Genomic DNA, 23252 nt, shown 5'->3' with positions numbered 1-23252 from the left:
ACTCACTCTCGGCACAATGATTTTTTTAATATTATAATCAAACACATATGTCACTTCCGCCCTTTTTCACACGCCATTTTGGACAGAACATGTTATGGGCTGGGATGTATTGTTAGAGCAAATTGAGCGAATACGTTAATTGTCCTCATTGATACAGTAATTTACACTTTAGGCTGTTGTGACTAAGGAAGCGCGCTCCATCGTCACATTCCCCCCGTCCTTTAAGCTAGCTAGATGAGTTACATTACATCCCCGGCAGCCAAGCAGAGGCAGACAGCTCTGGGGTCGGACAGTGACACAAGTGGAGCTCCCTCTCTCGGTGTGGTGTGTCCGCCTCGCTTAGTCCAGATCGCCCGGCAACAACCGGAGGAGGAGGGAAAGTGACACCGCTGGCTACGCTTTGTCTCTCGGCGATTGTGCTGCGAGGCGACATCACTGCTGCCTCTACGGGGACCCGGTTCCGAGCCAGGTGAAGTCTGTGTCTGTTACTCGTGGTCAGGTCGCTTCTGCTGGTAACCCAAACGTTTCAGCTAGCGAGCTAACGAGCTAACTGTGTCGATTCTAGTCTGTATAAAACCCTGGCTAGCTAGCTAACGCTGCTAGCTACCCATTCACTTAGATTGCTAGTAGTATTGCTAATTTAACCAGCCGGTAGTTAATAGCTGCTAGCTAGCTAACCTAATAGCATTTTTTGGTTGTCTAACATAACGCGATGGCTAATGAAGTAGTCGTGTATGTCGTTAATGTAGGTGTAAGGTGGTGTTTAAAAGTAAAAGGTGTAAATAGCAGCTCACTCATCAAATAAAAGATTAAATGGATTTCTAGACTCATTTAGCTAGCTTGTTAGCTGTCTAGCTAGCGAGCTGTCCACTTGATTTTGGGACAGCTTTATTGTTAGTTCTTTGCTAGCTGGAAACCACAAAAGACCTGCTGCAATATTTGTACTCCAACAGTAAACAAACAAACATTAAACCTAGACAGGTACGCTCCTCTTTTCATGAAAACCAGTTATCAAGTAAATAGCTAGCTAGTTATTTATTTACTCGGCTCCTGTCATTTCTGCATGTCCATTTCATTGTGCACCAAATGTTTCACTAACTACTCTGCTACTTATAAAAAAACTTCTCAAAATACTGTGTAGCTATGCGTTAGAGATATCAACTCGGCTCTCCTCGATTGATGTCAACAAGCCATTCGGACGACTGGCGAGTTAATTGTTTGTAATTTTGTTTCCCCTTCCTCGTTTAGTCCTATATTAATAAAGTGGGGTTGCAAAGCAGTGTACTAGTTCACCGAATTAGACATGTACTAGTCAGCGAGTATGTTCGACAACACGCACTCTTATTCTGGCTTAATTAGACTCTGTGCCTGTGACTAAAAGTATATGAATGAACAGTATTATTTAGTATCACAGTGTTTAATTATTATTGCATACTATTCGTAGTTTGTAAATGATACGGAAGAGTTTTTGCTGTCTTGTTTTTTCAGATCTTTTAAGGTTTTACTTCATATGCACTATATACACATTATTATTATTATTAGTAGTAGTAGTAGAAGTAGTATTGTTGTTATTTTAATATCATGTAACCCATGTACAAATGATGTATGTTCAGAAGTGATAAAGGATCCTCACTTGAAGCAAACTATATTAAATATGTGTCTTTGTTTCTGGAAAGTAGATTAAGCCTATTCTGTATTGCCGTTGTAATTTATTCTTCTTCTTAATGGCTTTGTTCAACCAAAACTCCAATTAAATAAATGTTCAGGGCCACCTACAGTAAGCTGGGCAAGCTGAAAATAACCCCCACCCAACACAATCCACTGCAGACATTTGCACCGTCACAGAGACTGTCTCAATAGGGGGCGCCATTCCATGATCGCAGTTTAGGAGGCTGCACAAAAAGGAGAGTGGAAAAGGGGCAGGCAGAGTAGGGAGAAGGTTATATAACAGGCAGAGGGAGAGCTGTCCTCTAGCGCCATCTACTTTAGATGTGAAAAAGCTGGTGTGGAGTGGAAGCCATTGCTGCCAGATACAGAGCAGAGCTCTCGGTCAGCATTGTTAGTGCTGTGTGCTGAAGAGTGGCGGACAGAGGTGGAGAGGTCATGAAATGTTAAAGGGTCAGTCAACTCAGTTTTGACTTTCTGAATTTTGATGTGTTTTATGCATGAGAGTAGACTGCATTCTACCTTTTTTGATGGAAGACCCATTCGATCAGCCAGATGTAGAGTAACTGTTGTAAATGGCTGTACAGGTATTATAATCACAACTAGGCCCAGTGTCAATTTGGGATTCTTACTGTTTAAGTTCTGATATAATGCACCAATGTCTGTTTCATTAAGCTGTGTTCGGAGTAGAGTTTCTCTTTCATTTGACAACTAGACTCTTAACTATTAAATTGGTGAAAATGGAGAGGCCAAAATGTCACGACTTCTCAGATGCAGTCTGAAATTGTGAGATGGTATGTTGCTTTTTTGACCGAGGGGCCTTTACAGACCTCTATGGTTCAGGTTTTAAAAAGTCCTGCCATGATTTTATATATTTGTTTTATTAATTATTTGTACCTCCTGGTTTAAGACAATTAGCAAATCCAGGCAGCTGGAACAAAGAACAAAATCCTGGAGAGGATTTTTACTTTCTGAGCCTGAGCTATGCACCCTTGTGGCCTTGTAACAAATGTTTTAAGCAAGTGCTTTTCACAGCTCTTCCAGCAATGTTAAATATTAGTGATGCACCGGTAGCAGTTTTGTTATGCCTTATAGGCTCACTGGGTAACAGTGCGAAAACTTCATGTATCTGTGAATATAGAACATCATCACCACTCACAACAGTTCTGTGGTTTGATTGCTTTCTATCATTTGTTATCAATTTAAAAGACCTGTGCTCAGGCATTTTAATCCACTGCTGAAATACAAAAAATTGAAAATTTCCCCCTAGAAGTGGGCTTCTCTGAACACCTTCTGCAATGTTAAGGTTTTAGTACATACACACTGATTCTGTGCCGGCAATGCACTTGCATAAAGCAAATGAATTATGTAGCCTATATTTTTGATTTTACAACTGTGAAGGCTGCTTAAATTTTCCCCACGTTTCCACATGAACATATACAGGTTCTGCCATTAAGACTGGAATTGAACTAGAAACTGTTCTTTGCTCACTTGAGAATTAATTTAGTCACATTTAGGGCACAATCTCTCTACTGATTAAAGTTTCACTGTCCACCATTTGATTGCTTAGAAGTCTTTTTAGTAATAAGTGAAAGGTATAGTGAAAGTATAGTTTTGAATGCAAATTGAGAACTATGTGAATAATTTGTAGATTTGCTGAAAACCTAGGTATGTAAAATAAAATATAAATAGGCCTACAATTTAGAATGGAATATGGTAGAAGTAACTAAACCTTGCAATGAGGTTTTTTGCTCAACTTCAAGGCAAATTCAGATTTTTTTGGAAATCCAAGTTTCTTTAAAAATAAATTTTATTTGTAATTTCAGTAAAAAAAAAAGATAAAGGTAAACCCCTTTGAATATTTCACAAACCTTTTATTGTAGCATATAGAAATAAGTTTAATCTGTAAATATTTCCGACAGTATTTGCACGCTCTATAGAATCTCCAGAATTACATGCTTTACAAGTTTCAGTGTAGACTAGCACATGTTTGGCCGACTCATGTAGGGGTTTATACTATTGTAAACCAAACTATGTTATTGATGTTTTGTGACATTAATGGATAATTTCTGCATTTGATTGTGTTACCTTTATGTCTTGCATACTTTTTGACAAAGAAGTATTCTGCATTTTTGGAAGTCACCCATGTGTGTAACCCTAATGCTAGTTAATGGTAATGGCTCTGTCAAATGTATGGATTGTTGATGAGTATAGACTACTAACCTGAGATTCCTGGTGTAGCCTGGGCTCTGGTTTCTGCAGGCACTAGTCGTGACATAATTCTTAAACAAGCTGACTGTTTAATCTTTAAACATATTGGTGCATTGATTTATTTTTTGTTGTGCTTTTTGCTTCTTTAGGTGAGCAGTATGTTTCAGCTCCCAATCAACAACCTTGGCAGTTTAAGAAAAGCCAGGAAAAATGTAAAGAAAGTACTTGGGGATATTGGCTTGGAGTTTTGCAAGGAACACATTGATGTAAGTATTGTTTCTCAAAAAAAGTGATTGTGATCAAAATTGCGTTGTGTTCATGGACTTGAAGTAATAATGCCAATAATTATGTAATCATTGTTGATGCAGTATGGGTCGATCAGTCTTACTTAGTCTTACTCAAAACACGAACAAAACCGAATCCAGCTGTGCTGGTTACATCTGACCATTTGAACATATCATTCAGTACAGAAATTATTTATTATTAATATAAAAGTCTCTTTATTGTCTGGTATTCTGCTGGTATGATACAAATTAGCTCATTCAGGCTGAAAAAAGTGCAGTAATTGTTCTCAAAATCTCACAAAATTATGCAAATTAGACCAACTTATTCAAATTTATTAAAAGAGGGTATGTTTATAGTGCCCAACTTGACTGTTGGTGTCTGCCAATAACTGCAAATGGCAACTTAATGAAAATGAAACTTTTTGGTTGTGTCAAGCTAGCTAGTGTCAAAAATAACTTACTACACAGCACTTACAACTTATTCTTATTACATTTGATGAAGAACCCTAAATATGCTGTAATGAATGCATTCTCTTTCTTGAGCCCTAGTTTCTTGGGGCATAAAGGTTTCATTTTTGGTACACTATTCAGTTTGTTCATTGAGTGGGTATACATCATTTATGCCATTTAACTCAATACCCAAGAAACAGCAGTTTTAAAAGTTTTACTTATTAGGTCATTAGAGTCTGTTAGATTCTTATGTTGTTACCGTACGAATGGCTTAATTTTAAGCCATTTTAAGAGGCAAATGGGAACTAGAATTCAGTCAAAACAAAAATGGAGAAAACCGGCGTGATGTGTCTTACAAACAGGACCATTTAATTTGTTTTGCAGTAAAGATCATGTAAAGTAATTCTGCTTTTAAGTTTTGTTTTAGATCTTACAGATCTAATTGTAATTATTGGCATTACTTGATCATATGTCTTGTACCCCACCCCCACCCAATCTGTAGGACTATAAAGACTTTGTACCCAATGAGTTCTATATCAAGAATACAACATGGGATGATGTGTGCATGTGGGATCCTTCCCTTACAAAAACACAAGTAAGTATAGGCACTCTTTTCCTAGTTATTTATTTTTTCTTTTCTTTATTTACAGTATTAATTAGCTGTTATTGTTTCTCATGACATTTTCTTCACCCCATGTTTTTAGGACTACCGGTCGAAGCCATTCTGTTGTTCAGACTGCCCTTTTTCTTCAAAGTTCTTTTCTGCTTACAAGAGCCACTTTCGTAATGTCCACAGCGAGGATTTTGAAAATCGTATCCTCCTTAACTGCCCGTATTGCACTTACAATGGGAACAAGAAGACCCTGGAGACACACATCAGACTGTTTCACATGCCTAACAATGTGGTACGCCAGGGCACTGGGGGTCCCCAGGGGACAGTAGCTGGCCTGAAGGATGGTGTTCGTCTGGACAAGGTTCGAGACAGTGTAGAACAGGCAGTGTACTACTGTAAGAAATGCACTTATAGGGACCCACTCTACAATGTGGTGCGCAAGCACATCTACCGGGAACATTTTCAGCACGTTGCTGCTCCGTATATGGTCAAGCCTGGTGAGAAGACATCAACGCCTAATGGATCAGCAGCTGACACAGGCACAGGGAACACTACAGATTCCAGTAGCACTGCAGGTAGTAGCAATAGTAATAGCACTGCCATCCACTGTAAGCGTTGCCTCTTTGTGCCACGTACTTATGAGGCTCTGGTGCAGCATGTCATTGAGGACCATGAACGCATTGGGTACCAAGTCACTGCCATGATTGGACATACCAATGTGGTGGTACCTCGTGCCAAGCCTGTTGTTATGGTGTCCCCCAAAGCCCAGGGAGAGAAGAGTGTTATTGGTGTCACACCAAAGGGCACCCTGGTGACTGCTGGGGTGCGGCCGTTATCTGCACAGCAGCTGAGTCGCATCGTCATTCCCAAGGGGAGTTTGAACTCAACTGGGCTCCTATCAGGTGTTCAACTGAAACCAGGCACATTTGGCTTGAAGCCTGGCACCACTCAGGCGTTGTCCATTGGAGGACAACAAGTGCGTATTACCTTGCCGGGCAATGCACAGCTTTCAGTGTCCCAGCAATCTCACACAGCCAAGCCTCAGCTTTCTGCTAGTGCTCTACGCAGCTCAGTTTCCGCATCAACATCGACTTCTGTTCTGAAGATTCCACCACTGACCTCGCGAATCCAGGCAGCTGCTGCTAACGTAACATCTGCCGCTCCTAAAAAAGGCGCCTCCGTCCTGGGCACGTCTTACACTCAGAAATGGAAGATCTGCACGATCTGCAATGAGCTGTTTCCTGAAAATGTCTACAGTTCACATTTTGAGAAAGAACACAAAGCAGAAAAGGTGCCCGCGGTGGCGAACTACATAATGAAGATCCACAACTTCACCAGTAAATGCTTATACTGCAACCGCTATCTGCCCAGCGACACATTGCTCAACCACATGCTAATCCATGGCCTTTCATGCCCACACTGCAGAGCCACTTTTAACGATGTTGAGAAGATGGTGGCACACATGCGAGGGTCACATCCTAATGAATCTGTTGGGGTACGCACTGATTCCCCACTCACTTTTGATCTCACCCTTCAGCAGGGCAACCCAAAGAATGTCCAGCTGATCGTCACCACTTACAATATGCGGGACGCGCCCGAAGAGTCTGTGGCGTTCCATGCCCAAAACAATGCCTCACCTACAGCACAAGGAAATAAGCCTGCAACTCCACACTTCCCAAAGATACCCACAGAGGCCCCAGACGCAACTCCGGCTAAGAGTGCCCCACAGGCGGCTGTCCCCTACAAGAGAGATGTGGGCAAGACCCTTTGCCCTCTCTGCTTCTCCATTTTGAAGGGCCCCATTTCTGATGCCCTTGCACACCACCTGAGAGAAAGACATCAGGTGATTCAAACAGTGCATCCAGTGGAGAAAAAGTTAACCTACAAATGTATCCACTGCCTCGGTGTGTACACCAGCAACATGACTGCCTCCACTATCACGTTGCACCTGGTGCACTGTCGTGGTGTGGGCAAGACTCAAAACGGCCAGGACAGCAGGCCTGCTCCGACTTCTAGAGTAGTCAAGGCTCAGGGAGCTTCTTTGAAAAGGGCCGGGTTTCAAAATGATGATGAAGCTGACCCAAAGAAACGGAAAGTAGGGCCAGGGGACCAGGCTCAACCAAGCCCACCTGCTGATCTAAAGGAAGATCCTGTCGTATTAGCTTTGGATCCAAAAGGCCATGAGGATGAGACATATGAGGCTCGCAAGGGCTTCCTCACCCAGTATTTCAACAGGCAGCCCTACCCCACCCGCAGAGAAGTAGAGAGGCTGGCTTCTAGTCTCTGGCTGTGGAAATCTGACATTTCAAGCCATTTTACAAACCGAAGAAGGAAATGCGTTCGTGACTGTGAAACACAAAAAGTTAATGTTCTGCTTGGATTCGACATGCACCACGTTACACAGTTGCGGCATTCAATGGATTTCAACTCTGAGTGGTATTTTGAAGCCCCTGAGCAGGTACAGAAAAGTCGGACATCTGTGGGTTTCATAGGTAGATCTACCAGTGCTAAAATACGATGGCAGCAAAGAGCTTCTGCTAATGGTGATGTGCAACTGCAAGGGGTGCCAGGTAGGTCTTCTGCCAAAGCTTCACCTCACTCGAATGGCCAGAAGGCCAATGCAGGGAGCAACTGTAATGAGTCCGCCAAGATGACTGTAACATCTGGGGGACTTCTAAACTCTGAGCCCATTTCTGTTGACTCTGATAGTGAGGATGAGAAAAATGTTGAGGCTTCACCGCAAAACAAGGACTCTGAAGTCAACAGCCAGCTAGCTTGTGGAGCAATAATAGGGACAGAAAGTGAAGAGGGTGCAAGTGACTATGATCCAGAGGACTCCCTCAATGGTGAAAACGGTTACGGGTCAGAGGACAACCTGCAAAAAAGAGGGAGCCCCAAAGAAGAGGGCCAATCAAGCATCATGACCAAGCTTGGACAATCAGGATCAGGAACCTGCCTTGGCAAGCAGCAAGTCTGATTTTTAAACACAGATATCAAAAATTCACATGCGAACACTTCACGTTTGTTACATTTGCCAGACGCCAACAATGCTGCCTCATCTGTACTTAAGGACCATGGTCTTGGGCAGCAGTGCTTTCCTAAACTTCCTGAAGCCATTTTCAAGGGCAAAAAAAGTAAAGATTTTTTGTTATGTAAAGACGAATGCTAAATTAGATTAATGAACTGAGGGCAAGAAACAGCTTTTCCTCAGGGTAGGGAAAGAAAACACTGAAAGTGCACCAAACCGTAGATGATAATTTTGCCTTCAGTTTGTTTCTTTGAGAATTTCACATAAGTACTTAATGTTTGTTTAGCCGCTATCATGTGGCAGAATGAGTGTTTATTAGAACTACAGGTATTCTTGAATTTCATGTAACCATATAGAATAGCTAGTGTATATTTGTACAGTCTTTTAGATATGTCTAAGGAGATGTTGGTGTAGGTGTACTCAGAGATTTGCTATTCAGTTTGTGCTCATGCTAGATGGACATGTTCTACATTGGTTCTCTTAATGGATGTGGCTTTTGGTGGCTGTTCTTCATGGTTATTTTTTAACAAACTATAGCATTTTGCTAAGTAATATATCTATATATCAAAAGCAAATTAAAATTAACATAACCTCTTGCTTTTTTGTGCTTTATAACAGAAGTATTCCTTTTTTTATTATTATAATTATTAAAAATTTGCCACAACATACTTTTTGGTCCACTGTAGGACAGATTCCCCTGACACCACACCTCTCCCAAGGTCAGAGCCAAGAGCAGTTGGGATAACTGCATTTAGCGCTGTGCTTTCTAGTCTCATTGTATTCGCTTCAGACTCTGACCCGTACTTACTTTCTAGCTTCTTTCAGTAGTTGAATTTTTATTTTGTTTTTTCTTTGTATGGACTCTCGCTACAGCCTGTGGTGCACAGACAGCGTTCACCATCAATCCAACTTCGTTGTGTCTGTATGTTTTAGTTTGTGAGCTGAAATTTATGTTTGTGCTTTTTGTTTTGGTTGGTTTATTTGTCACTTAAAGCATTTCTGAATAATAAAGTGCTGTATTGTGCTTCTCACGGTCGTTCTAACCATGCAATTCTTCTGCTGGGGACAGTTGAACTTGCTCTTCTCTTACATGGTCAAACAATGTGATAATGTTGCTAAAACACAATGGGCTAAATTCATAAAACCTGACGGTAACCTCGCTATACCACCTCAAAATGTGTGACAAAATGTTTAGTTCCTGGTCATTGTTACCACAGCCATAAGTAGTGCAGCTGCGTCAACTTACCCTTGATGTAAATTCTCCTGTGCCTAAAGTGAAAGCCAATCAAAATCCCAAATGTACCCAAGCCAGAACACCTACGCCAAGTAATAGATGATTGACTAACCCCAATTGTGAGATCCGTGGTATACTGAAAACTGCTAGTTGCATGAACATGTCGTGCACAGTGGCGGATGCAGCCGGTAGTTTTTGGACGGGCCAAAGTTTAATTGGGGTGGGCAAGGGGGGGTGGCGAACGTAATTTGTTGACGGGGGGGTGGCGAACGGGCCCAGCTGCCAATCAGGGTGGGCCTGGCTCACCCAGGCCCGCCCGTAGATCCGCCCCTGGTCGTGCACCTGTAAATTTCACAGAGGCAGGACCTTCATGCTTGCTCTGAGCTGACTTCAGTTCTAAATCACTGCAGAAGAGCCAAATTGTGTCCTCGGTTTATATGCGTTTGTAGTGCCATCCTTTGTAACGAGTAAATTTGCGTTTCTCATGGAAAAAGTTTGTGCCATTCTGAGCTGTCCATGCAAGTCATCTTCCTGTTCATGTTGTCTTACTGTTGCTAATTGTTTGCCACCATGCTCACTCCAAACAAACCAAATTGTGATTTTAAATAATTTGTCAATTTTAACTAAATGGGTGCTTGTCCAGAATTCTGTTGATGACTTGCATGTGTGACCAAACATTGGAAGAGAAAAGATAATAAATGTTTGCTTCTTTGGACATCAGAGGATGTTTTGTGCAGAGCAGTGTTCTATTATGAAGAATGCTATTGTCATATGTAAATAGGAACAAAATAAGGTAGCGCCAAATTTCAGTGGTGTTTCTTTATTCACAATTTTGAATGAGGAGACCTCACTGTGGCATGTTTTGCTGTTAACGTCACATTAAATCTTGCAGTGTGTTTTATGAATTTTGCCCAGTGTTCCAATGTCCCCTTTGGTCTGTCTAAATTCGAGTTGGACTGAATCCAACAAATGAATATTAGTCTGGATATCAGCATTGAAAGGCTTGATTGCCTTAATGTCTTAAAGCTGAGCCATGTTTGTTAAGCCCTTTTAGGCCTTGGTGTGGGGGGAGGGAGCTGATGTCTAGCGTGTCTGTACCTTGATTGTCATAGTCTAAAAAGACATCGGACACCACTAGATCAACAGCTGAGGAAACGCAGAGACTACTATTGATATCAATGGGTTTTGGTGGATTTACCTGAATTGGAACCATATTTATCCAAAATATTATCCAGTTAATGGAAAGCTGCTTATGTTGTAAATGCTGTGCAAAAACATTATTTACAACATTTCTGTACTAAATCTCAGTGTGTCTCAGTTTGAGGATCGACTACTGGATCATGTGCCCAGTCATAGGGTACGTTGTGTCTGTGCTGTACGTCCATCTGTGGACTCGTGGTTGCTCTCCTCCCAGTGAGAGAGGCCTCAAAATGGAGGAAAAGTCTGAGAATCTACCCCTCCCCCCTCCCAGACTCGCTCTGATCTGCTGTGCTAGTCTGAGAGAAAGAGAGCGTGCACGCGGCTGCGTGCGTGCGTGCGAGCGAGCGCTCGCTCGTCCGTCTGCGCGAGCACGTGCAGGGAGGGGAAGGAGGTTCTGAGGAGGCCCTGACTGGTTCGCTGATGGAGGCCCTCGCAGCCCTTGTCCGCAGAGCGGCACTGACGTGGGGGAGGGGAGACAGAGAGGAGGCCTGAGTGCTCTATACTGCCTCCTGTTGTTGAAAAGAAAAACATCCTGCAGTGCTAGGCGTGGGTAGCAGGGGTGGTTTCTGTTTAACAGTGCTCTCTGAATGCCTATCTGTATAATGAGTTAAACATGATCAATAATCCCTTGTCAAACTGTTATTAACCAAATAGATTTGGGAACCTTCAGGACTTGTAAAAGGTGGTTTTCCATGGATCTAGAGACGTGCCACTAAAGAGTGCTAGTCATGTTAAGGAAGAGAGGACCATGTGCCAATTCAACCATTCACCATGTTATTTTACAAAATAAAAGAAAAAACTTTAAAGGAAAACATCAAAAGCTTAAATAATTCTTGCTCAAGCGCTGGTGCAGCCTTTTGACATAATTGGGGCTAATTTAGTCCACAGACCCTATTTAATTAATGTCTCTTATACAGTACGGGCATCAGTAGGAATGGTGACAGGAACTGCGGCTGTAGCACTGCAGATATTTCAGTCTTACTGAGTTACGAATCAGGTTAAGAAACATGGAAGTGGCAAGTTAAAGCACAAATGCTCAGAATGGGAAGTAAAAATGCTAAACATATTTTCACGGGCTTATTAAGCTAATAAGCACATTTAGAAAGAGGAATTGAGTGGAGTGCTTTGACCTGCACCTATTTGGGGGCCGTTACAGGATTTAGTTTCTTAGAAGTAAACAGTCCATCATTTTTCATGCTTCTAAAACCGTCACAGTTGTGCATTAAAATAGCATCTTGTGAATTGTGATGATTTTATAATGGCTGTTGTACAGTTTGATGTCATGTTTTCTGAGTCCGTCTTGCTTTTTCAGACAACCCAAAAAAATAATTTTTGTACTGCATATGACTCACTGTGGGCTACTAATGTATAAGGTGGCATCTTGTAAACATTTTTTTCCTCAGTTTCTTGGTTACATTTTCTGTTTTATTACACATGTATTTTGCCCCACTGCCCTTTGTTCTCAGTGATTGTTGATGTAGGTGTCTCTATGGCATGTGAAGGTAGCATCTGTCTTGAAAGGTGAAGTCCAACAAATGCATCATGGGAAGCTTTCATCCGGGGTCAGCCTGCTGACCAATCACCTTGGTGCAGTTCTAAGTGAGTGGACGTATCCAGTTCCTCTATGTGTCCCTGCGGATGACTGACAGGCTATATAGCTGCATAACTGTATTAGAAACTACGGGCCAACCATACACAGTGATACCCTTAACTGAAAGTATTTATAACTCGAGCAGGTCCATGCTATTATTCAAAATCATAGTTGTTCCGGGGGACCAATTAAAATTGCCAGACAGCTGTCATCGGATCCACTGTGTCATAAAAATGAATAACTAAATGCGACAACATGTAGTTGATTTCATATAATTGGGTTGTGTTTGTTTGCTTTTGGAGGAAAGGATAAATTTGGTGATTTATTCTTTGGGCAGTTTGATGGTGTGTCTCCATCTTTTAATTTTACATTATAACATATATGATATATAGAACTACTTGCTTTATTGTATTGTTGCCATGCACTAAAAACAGATGTATTACTGTTCTGTTGTGAATATCAGTCTATTTAAGCTACTTTCAGTACTTTTTAGTTGGAATTCCTCAACCTTCCTCAATGTTACTGCACTCACATCCCATTTGTGATGGTGCAATTTTATGGAAGATAAACAATCACTTAATATGTGAAACAATCACTTAATAATAGAAAATGGTGCTGGGTAAATAAATACAGCATAAATAATTATATGCTACTGAGTGTTAATTGGCTTTAACAAAAGATTTTCACTAATGTTAAAGTTTCTAAGATTTCACAATGTAACCAAATGTTGTGATGTTGGTGCAGAAAATCAGAATTACAGGTTTTGCAAAAAAAAAAAAAAACAACTGCCCAAAACTAAATGGTTCAAATATTTTGGCAGTACCTGAACCACTTGACAGAAATTTTAATACACCAAAATAATAGAATGGAAACCTTCTTTGTTTGAAAGGTTTACCTAAACAAGGTAAGTTACTGCAGCTACAGCTGTTTTGAAGCACATATATTTAAATCCAAGTGCTTCCATTATATCAGTTATCTGTTTTTTATTCTATATAAATACAGTACATGTTGGTGAGAAGTGTTCCAATTGGAGTTCATCTTTTCATTTTTTCTTTGACATAATCAGCTGTGAATTGAAGACCACACCCCTAGTAATGGTGATGTAGTGAAACAAAGGATCTCATTCCAAAATGGTTTAACCTTCACCATACCTTGTGATGAAGAATATGGTAATACATGTTTCGAAGCATCTTCTGAGTTTTGTTTGGTGTTTACCTAGTAGGGATGGACCTTACCTCAGCTCTTTGTGAAATGTTCAGGATTCTACAAACAGACCCTGTAAATGACAAATGTTTCTATAAATGATGGATATATTTGTGTAAAAATCTTAGAAGCAAATCCATGTAATAGCCTAAGCTTCATGTTTGGTTGTTTGCGTTTTGGTTTTAGTTTTGTTTTTATAACAAAACTAATATAATCTATTATCTATTATAATCTTTCTCTGACTCTTGAAAACTGTAAAAGCTTTTCAGGTTTTTCTAACCTGTTGTCCCTGTCTAATAATTGTTTATTTATTTTTGGAGTTTAAGTTTAAACAAGAACACAAAGTGCTGTCTATTAGGAACTGGCAAGTGACTTTGTTGTTTAAGCACATATAATTAAAAATATATAACACCTATGAGATTTAAGTGAGGGACTTTAACTTTGGAACAAGTTGTGTACAGAATTAACCATATATGCATAATATCTCCCAGTTTAAGGACACCCAAACCAGTTCTTTAACACTCTTTTGCCTGAAGTCAGTGACCCATAGACTTAACCAAATGGGCAGATTTCAATGTTATTTCATTTAACCACCATATAATCAGGCAAGCAAACTAATTATTTTCATCCTTCCTGGTAAGCCAGTCATTTTGCTGTGTGGGGTTCAACTCAGGTCATTGTCATACAGTGAGTTTTACATTGAGATGCTTCTTTACACTTCATGCTTCAACCTGCTGTGCCCTTGAGAAAGTCCTCTACTAGTAAGGGCAAGTGATCCAGTTCCACCACACGTGTGCCCTCTTGTGATGAAGTGGTAGGCTTTGTTTTTTTCCTCTGACATTTGGGAAGACTTCTAGAGGTTTTTAATGTAGGTACATTTTGTTCATACATACATTTTGATCATATATATTTTTTCACACATTAAGTAGCCTACATGCTGGAGAATTTCAGTCATCCACTGCTGTGGTTTATTAGGTCATTAATGCTGTTAAAGTGCGGTCTTGCTGTCTTTAGCTAATTTATTCTGGTGTTATTTGTCTTTAGCCACATGGTTCTGATTTATTGCAGTGAGTCTTTTTGTCCGTCTTTTGCTAGCTCTCTTGTGAATGAACTGATGACGTGGATGACAGGCCGTTTCCCGAAAAACAACGTGAAAGCCAATTCTTCGATTAGTTCTGGGCCCCTAAAGTGGTAAGACTGTTGTGTTAGTAAACAACGTGAGGTCAAGGGCACGACACGACAGAATACGAGATTGGTGAGTGTTGCACGGTCAGGTGTTGCAGTGTGGGACGTCACGCTGCAAAGTTCGTCGTGACAGTTTCAAGAACCGTTGAATGACGAATGAATTTTACACGGGGTCTGATTAACTTTTAAAGTCAGTGGACAATGTGGCCATGTTCAGCAACAGCACGTAAGGTATTGGAGAATAGGTATTGGAGTAAAATACTACTATCGAACTGAATAATATCAACATTATTATACATCAAGTTTAATTTAAATGCTAATTAGCCTACTGTTTTTCAGATAATTAAATATTCACAGTCAAAACAGTAGCCAATGAGGCTATGGCTTTTATTTGAAGAGCAGCAATATGTTGTACGACCGGTTTGGACCAGTTTTAAATGGAAGAAAATTGTAAATACGAGAAAAACACAGCAATCTTATGAACCATTAAACAGAGCGTCGGAAGAACGTTGTTTTATTTTTTAATTTATGCTCGATGTGCAGAACCATATAAAGAACCATCTTAAAGGTAGAATTTCTGTAAAATAGGTAAAAGGTCCATCTCAAGATGCTCCTTTTCTTTTTTACATTGCATTCTGAATTAAATGCCAAACGTGTACATGATTTCCTTATGATGTAACAATGTGAAATAATATTCATTTGGCTTGAGCCTTCACTGGCAGCCATTTGAAAAATGTATTGCATAAATCCAAAGCAGGTAAATCTCCACTGGCCTTGAATACAAATGTACATTTTTCCCATAATATAGTCTGATTTCATCATTAAAGCGTGCATGAAGTTGGTTAGTTATAGTGGATTTCATGCATTTCATGCATTAGCCATTACAGTAGGCTATAGTGCTTGCATTGTTTTAACACATGGTTATTTGATTTATAGAAGCGTATACGCCTGGCTTTGGTATAAAGTTAGTATCACATTATTGAGATAAATTAACTTGCTTAACATCCTTCATGATGAGGTATTAAGTGGCTTACTTTATTATTATCAAGATCGTTTCATTATTATAATATAATATTTCATAGATGAAGAGGGGACATTTTTTCTAATGAAGGCCAATAGATGGCAGTATTGTACCATGAGTCAAACATGGAAATTACGACCTCAGATAAAGCAGTATGTGTGGGAGTTGAAATGTATTGTGATAGTTGGCTTAAGATAAGATGTAAGAAGGGAGATGATTACTGTAGTTGTGTTATGTAGCGTTCTAAAGCCTGATTTGTTTTCTGCTTATTGGCCTCTGACTTCAATAAACAGGTTGCAGGCTTCAAATGGTATGTGTCTGCTAACGAGTACAGTTGTTGAACCTTGTAATTAGCACTAGGTCTGGCTGGCGTTTCACATCGGGTCACTTGACCCGTTTGCACTCCTTGCACCTGTTCAACACTTTTAAGGCTTTGGAGGCCCACTCACTGATTGTGTTATTCACCTGCTCTTATGCGCCTGATTCAGCTTACCAGCTAATTAGCACATCCTTCATTAGGTGTGCTCCGGCAGCAAAGATACTCAACTGCTTCTGCAGCACTGGGAAAGGACTCGAGTGGATGAGAGTAATCGTGACCAGACAGGGAGCTTCTGCATCACTCTACAATTAGACATGTAGTCTTCTTGGAAGGTTTTTTTTTCTCAACAACCCCACACTGACAGTGGTTATCTACCTCAAAATATTGAATGGAATGATTGGACACAAGGCTTTAATGAACATTCATCAAACATGCAACTTTTTTTTAGAGGTCAATAGATGTAAATTTTGTTGAGTTGTTGCAATAAAGGTAATTCAAATATTCTACAATTAGTATCCAACAAATCTATAGTAATTCTTGATTTTATGAATCAATCATATATCATCATGAAATGTCTGCGTTCAGAGCATGACCAGTATATTTGCTCCAAATACTCCTGATTACCCTCATTTCACTCTGTCCTTTGTTGGGAAGTAGAGCCCATTAGTGCAAACAGATGATTCTGTGTTTCAACTCTGTAACCCCCTTTGAATGACAGGGTCTTAGGATCATACCTGCTTATAAGGACTTGCTTCTTTACGTTTACTGGCAAATTAGACCATGTCTGATCTAACATAGATGAATCACAAACCCCACATATGCCATGGTGGAGGTTGTGCTGGCCAGCACTGAGAAGAGTAGCATGGTAATGCGAGGGTATTCTCAGTGGGGAACTCGAATGCACAGTTTGAACTTTCACTACGCAATTCCTGTTTTGGTTCCTGTCCACAAGAGCAATCTGTGCCCTCTTCTGTCTCCTGGATGAGTTTGTCCTCTGTCAATACACCGTTTATCATGATGACATCACCAGTCACAAAAAATTTCAGTGAGATTGCCCCTTCTGTAAATTACTGTATCTTGAGATTTTGTCTGTGTTTATGCTCTAAACTGGTCATGGTGAAGAAACCCTTTTGCATATTTGATGAAAAAAATTAACATTTTGAGATAGGCTTTAAAATATGCATGATGGATTTGCACTAAAAAAAAAATTCAATCTTAGAAGCTTGTGCCCATCGGGCAAAGTGAAGATGCCATGAAGATGGTCTATAACATAGCATATGCATTATTTGATTTGCAAGCTGATTGAAAACTTGTCACAGATATTCAATTATTCGTTGAGCAGAATACCGCTCTAAATCAGCTCCCTCCGGTCCACCCGTTTCTCTCTCATCCCTAACCCTCTCTCTCTGTATATTTCTTTCAGACACTCTCACACAGTGCCTCAACACGACTCCCATCTCCTGCCATGCAAACTCTTTATTCTTCATATAATACCAGCTCAAGGTCAGTGGATTGGCTGGCAAAAGGTGACATACAAAAGCATCTGCTACAGTCCAGTCTAAGGAGAAGGCTGCTGCTTCTGTTATACTGTTTTGCGTGTGTGCGCATGTGTGCACGCACACGCAGGCGATTGACAACTTCAGGTAAGTGTAGATAAGATAGTCAACCACTATCAAAATCACCATATGCACCAGTGCACTATCCTGATACAACAGAAGGAACCCCTATCAGTTTAATTTGGTGTATGCGCTCTTAAATACTAAATCCCCTCAATGTTTGCAATGTTTACTTGGTGTGGAATATTTCACTTCACCTCTTTTATCATCAAACGTGTGATATACATTAACAATGTTATGGAAATTGTATGCATATGTTATCGTATGGTATATTAGCCGTTAAATTGTTTGTTTACCTTAATAAGACAGGGGGTTGTTTGTTTATTTGTTTGTGTTTGTGAGACACACTGCACATGAACAACACAAAGAAAATGTACCAGTGTTATCCAACTGGCAAATTTGCAGTGTTACACCCTATGAAACAATAAATAACACTGTAAACCTCTCACCAGAACTAAATTCATCTGGACCAGTGGAGTCACTAGTTCTATTTTCTTGAAATAGAACTGAATTTAAGTGCACCCTATTGTTTGTTTTCAGAATATGTCACAGTGTGTTAGGCACTGTGTCCAAGGGACACACCCACTGCCACACACACACACACCACTCTTGCCCTGCAACCAACTGCATGATTATTGATCACAAGCACCTGTGTTTTGCTTTCTCTGTTCTCTCTTCTCTTTAAGCTCACAGGCAGTCCCACCCAATGTTGCTCACTGTGCCTAAAGACAACGCTTTGAGCTTGTAGCCTGTTCTTCAGTGTCTCTGTGCTTCGAGCCATTACTGACAGTGTGTTTTGTTTTTGTTTTGTTCTTTATAGCTTATTCCCAAACTCTTTTGTTTCCTTATTTAATATGGAGAATAAATGAACTCGCATCTTTGCTCCCTCCCTGCCAGCGTTGCAGAATGTACACAGATTACAGTGTCATCTGCATACATTTACATTTTCACATTTAATACAAGTGCTTGGAAGATCATTAATATTTAAACTATATAATAGAGGCCCCAAAATAGAACCCTGATGTACCCCAAAATTGTGTGCTTCATTATTATATACTTATTTTTCATTCTCCCCTGTAACATGTTGGGTTTTACCTTCAAGATATGATTTCATCCAGTTTAGGGGCTCCATTTCATTATCTGACTTCTACTTCAGAAATTTCATGTATAAGCAAAAACACATTTTGTCAATTATAGAGTCAGTTACTAAAATAAAAATGTAACTCATTCGCAATTATATCTGCATTATATCTCGTCTTAGGTATGTATTTAGATGAGCCTGTATTTGCATCCATAGACTATGACTGCATTTTCCTGTCAGTTTTTTGATTTACACATTAATCCAGAATTATCCCATGCTTCAACGTTTCCGTTAGCTTGCATGAACTCTATAATTAGGTTATTTTTCTTTACACTGTAAACCGTTGTTTGTCAGTTACTAATTCTGATTTGAGTGCTGTTTTACCAGATGACCTAACTTTTTCATTATCCATATATTTATTCAAGGAACTGTGTTCTTTGGACCCTTTCTAACTCCAGCAGTGTATTAAAGATAAATAAGTGTGGTTGTCATCTTCCAGATATATATACCTTGTAAACAGCCATTATAATTTATTTTCTTTATTGCAACCTCAAAAGCCATCATATCACTCTGAGGTACTCTTAAAGTTAAAACAAAGCTGAGATATTAAACTGCTTCTTACACAACTTCCTTATTATGACGAGTGTTAGATTATGATCTGCCATTCTAGTCATTATTTATTAGGACCTAATTATGCTTGCTATTCTATTGCAGAAGACCAGATCAATCTGAGACAGATGAATTAGTTTTTCTTGTAGGTCCTTTCACAGGTTGAGTTAGGTCAGATTTTGTAGTTGCACATCTTCAATAATTTAGTTCCAATCTTACTCCCACAATCTACATTAAATTCCCCAATTAAGATGACCTCTTCTAGATCAAATTCATTTTACCTAGAAGCAGGGTCATAAAATTCTCTATTAAATACTACGTATGTGTTTCTTACTGAGCTATTTTTCACTGTTACTTTGAGGATCCATGTGTTATTGGCAGCAGGGGCAAAAGATCAGTTCTTAATGAAGAATGACTGAAAATCTCCAGAAGCAAAGAGCTAAGAATCCATTCTCATTATTTACCTTTCTCACCATATAAGGAAACAGTGCTGATTAATTGTTTTATGATGTCACTCAACAATGACCCTATGATCCAATTTACTTCATTATTGAATATTGCATCATAACATGGAAGCATGCTCATTCTAAATAGACCTACAGAGGAGAAGAATTCTATCTTTGACTCAGTTCATTGTTTCCCTCCTTGTCATTGTTATTAATAACCTCCAAACATATGGGGGAAGGAATGGGCCCTGGGCCACTGGTCACACACCTTGCAAATATAGAAATCCAAATGTTTGCATGCTTGAACACACATATCGTGCACACTTTTAGATGATGTGCTCCGAGGAACTTTCTTGTTTAACGGTATGCTATTAGCCTTTGCATTAATTAGCTGGGCTCCATGTGAGCTTTTTATGACTGTTGCAAAGTTCTACTTGTCATGTTTCCACTGTGAACTCTCATCAGGTTATAGTGGGGTAGGACATCTTCTAAGTTCATACGACTTAATGAATAAATAGATAATTACTAGAAATAAACCCCTAATGTCTGTTTGAGTAAGGTAATAAACCACTAGACAGTCCAATATCCACATGCCAATGAAAAAGCTGACACAACTCAATACTTTTCTTATCCAACCAATTATAAGGGACTGGGGTTTCAAAAGGGTCTGCACTATTTTAGGTGCAAAAGCAATATTTTAGGTATTGTACGGGAGCCTCTGGAAGAGTCCATGCTGCTAGTTTTTAGAGAACTACAAGACAAAAGAGCATGCTAATTGGAGACCTCTGTCTAAAGGCAACACGACTGAGCAGATAAGAAGTTGAAAATAGCACAAATATTCTGGAAGCTGATAAGAAAACCAATATGGAATAAAGGCAGTGGGATCTAAATAAAAAACTCACCTTTTCCAAAATACCAGCCGTCAAAGGCTGCCCCACTTTTCAACACCTTCACCACTACTGCTGTCTAAGTGATTAATGAAACTGTCCTCACTGACTTTGGTTACTGCATGCCAAGGCATTTAGCAGGAGTCACATATACCATCCAATTCCAAATGTTAAGGCTTCATTCATAAAGTCTCTTGTTAGAATTTGTTCATTCAATTTAAGGCAGATCACTGATGTGGTATAAGTGATGTCCAAACATGAAATACCAAAGCCTGCTAAAGCCTGGACACTTCACCAAGTCTGTTATCTCTAGGCTCAGTTAATATGAGAGTAATCCCTGCCCTACATCACCAATTCAAATATAGCTTTACAATTAAGGCCATTCGAGTCACATGGCCATTGTGTCATCAGCATGGGGAATGAATCATTTCAAACTTACCGCACATGCACAAAAAATTCTGCAAGGCTAGGTACAGTAAAACAGGGTGTTTTGGTGGCTTTGGTATCTCTGGAATGTGAACACATCCTCTTCTAGAAAAGCAGGTTAGGATTTTGGTATATGGTAAATGAAGCTGGAACCTTCTGTTTTTTTTCTGTCATTCTGACATTTCACCTTTCAAAATGATTATTGTTTGTTTTACAAAGATAACAGGCTGAAAACAGTTGCTGGTGAGTCTCAAAGTCTCAAGATCTGTGCTGGGTTTATTGTATATACATATATCACAAACACACACACATACATACAAGCAAACATACAAATACATATTTGCTGTAGTTCCCTTTAAATGGATGTCATTTTTACAAGGAGCAGAACATCTCACAGACTCAAGGCCACAGTATGAATGTGTGTGGGCATAAACTGCAGACAGCTTTTGCACCAAATGGCAATCTAAAAAAACAGTGTAGTATGTATGCAGAGCCTGCATGCACCACGAACCTGGAATCATTGCAATAACTAATGATAAGCAAACACTAACAATTAATTTGTTTGCATCTCCATAAGAAATTGGCATGCAAATGTTTAGTAAAGCGAGAACGAGGTGTGGGTTTTTTAATTTGATTCTTTTTAAAGTCTCATATTACATGAATAACCATATGTTGCAAAACAATAAGTGAATGTTAAATTATGTGTTGTGCTGATAAAAATGCAAAGAAAAACACACACATTGGCAAACACACACACAAAACCACACACAACCACACACAGACACACATTTGGAGCCACATTTGGGCAGTCATTGCAATAGTCTTGTGTAATGGGCGAGCACAGTGTAGTGTGCTGAACGGAGCACCATGGGACGATTATAGGTTGTCTTCTAACGGCCTGCCAGTGGGGGCCATCACCCCACCCCCCCAGTACCGAGCTAGTGGGGGCCATCACCCCACCCCCAGTAACAGTACCGGGCCAGTGGGGGCCATCACCCCACCCCCAGTAACAGTACCGGGCCAGTGGGGGCCATCACCCCACCCCCAGTAACAGTACCGGGCTAGTGCTTCCACCCCACATCTGACTAATTACACAGAGATGCTCATTCTTGAGCACTGTGGGTCACTGCCCAAATCTCCTATACAAGTCTTTGTTGATATGTACAAATTTCCCAGCAATCCTCATACCAGAGTAGCTGTTAGTGCAGGCCTTCTTTTAGAAAACATTGTGCACTGACAGCCAATTTTTATTCTTCCTCAGTTTGGCAAGGTCAGCCACTAAACTTTGGGATTTTTCAGTGACTGCACTGAGTTGCTGTAGGCACTAGTCTGAAGGCAGAAAATTATGGCTGGTGAAATGCCGGGCATGTCAAGGGGAACTCTGTTAATATGGTGCATGTATGTATGTACATATGTACATAATGTTCCCTGGACGTGTTATTGGAATCTCTGAAGATGGAATAAAATAATATGTGCCTGCCACCAGGCTGCATGTCTTCACTCCTAATCTTACAGCATATTAATATCACTGTGCTGATATTTTATAGCCAATTTTATTTGGAGAACAATATGAAGATGACCATTACATAGTAGTAGAAAAAAACACAGCATATGAGAAATGCAATGGGTAAGAGACATCTCTGCTGCCCAAAAAAGACAGTTAGAGAATATGAAGGGCTATTTAGGGAGCTGTAAACAAAGTAATGATCATAAGAGGTCCTCTCATGCTAAATTTCATTTATCAGACACATTTCTTGCACATTTGCTGTAATGAAATTATGACATCCAGTAACAATTTGGAGAACAGCTTCAATACCAGTAGACTCTGGTGCCATCACTGGCTCAGGGGTCTTAGAAGCTCACAAATATACATTAAACACACACACACACACACTCGTGCACACACACTCGTGCACACACACATACACACACACACACTCGTGCACACACACATACACACACACACACACAAACACACTCGTGCACACACACACAGGCACACAATCACGGGTTAGTTTCTGCATAATTACACAGCCATCTGTCTGTAACGTGCTGGCTTACAGTCATTTTCGCTGCTTTGCAACAGGGTGGTTTACTTTGTCTATAAAAGTCATCTCTTAACAGGTGAATTCCCTTACATTGCTATCACAGACACCTCACTAAGAGTTGATACTAACGAAAGA

At 40.0% G+C, this 23252-nt stretch overlaps 1 protein-coding gene and 1 long non-coding RNA gene across 4 annotated transcripts; both read left to right on the top strand.

The window, feature by feature from the left end:
• Positions 1-61: 61 nt before the first annotated feature.
• Positions 62-9282, top strand: adnpb (activity-dependent neuroprotector homeobox b). Of its 2 annotated transcripts, none has more exons than XM_076983830.1 (4): positions 62-469; positions 4026-4142; positions 5113-5205; positions 5315-9282. In XM_076983830.1, exons 2-4 carry the CDS (start codon positions 4035-4037, stop codon positions 8198-8200), a joined length of 3087 nt encoding a protein of 1028 aa, XP_076839945.1. In that variant the 5' UTR covers positions 62-469; positions 4026-4034; the 3' UTR covers positions 8201-9282. The 2 variants fall into 2 exon arrangements, with proteins under 2 accessions (XP_076839945.1, XP_076839946.1); XM_076983831.1 differs by having other exon boundaries at positions 62-474.
• Positions 9283-13995: 4713 nt separating this feature from the next.
• Positions 13996-19099, top strand: LOC143485228 (uncharacterized). Of its 2 annotated transcripts, none has more exons than XR_013122816.1 (3): positions 13996-14734; positions 17428-17647; positions 18307-19099. It is a non-coding gene; the product is annotated as an uncharacterized LOC143485228 (long non-coding RNA). The 2 variants fall into 2 exon arrangements; XR_013122815.1 differs by lacking the exon at positions 13996-14734 and adding an exon at positions 14815-14895.
• Positions 19100-23252: the final 4153 nt, after the last annotated feature.

The sequence above is a fragment of the Brachyhypopomus gauderio genome, chromosome 21 (assembly GCF_052324685.1).
Source record: "Brachyhypopomus gauderio isolate BG-103 chromosome 21, BGAUD_0.2, whole genome shotgun sequence".
In the NCBI taxonomy this organism is placed as follows: domain Eukaryota; kingdom Metazoa; phylum Chordata; class Actinopteri; order Gymnotiformes; family Hypopomidae; genus Brachyhypopomus; species Brachyhypopomus gauderio.
This window is presented reverse-complemented; position numbering and strand designations above follow the sequence as displayed.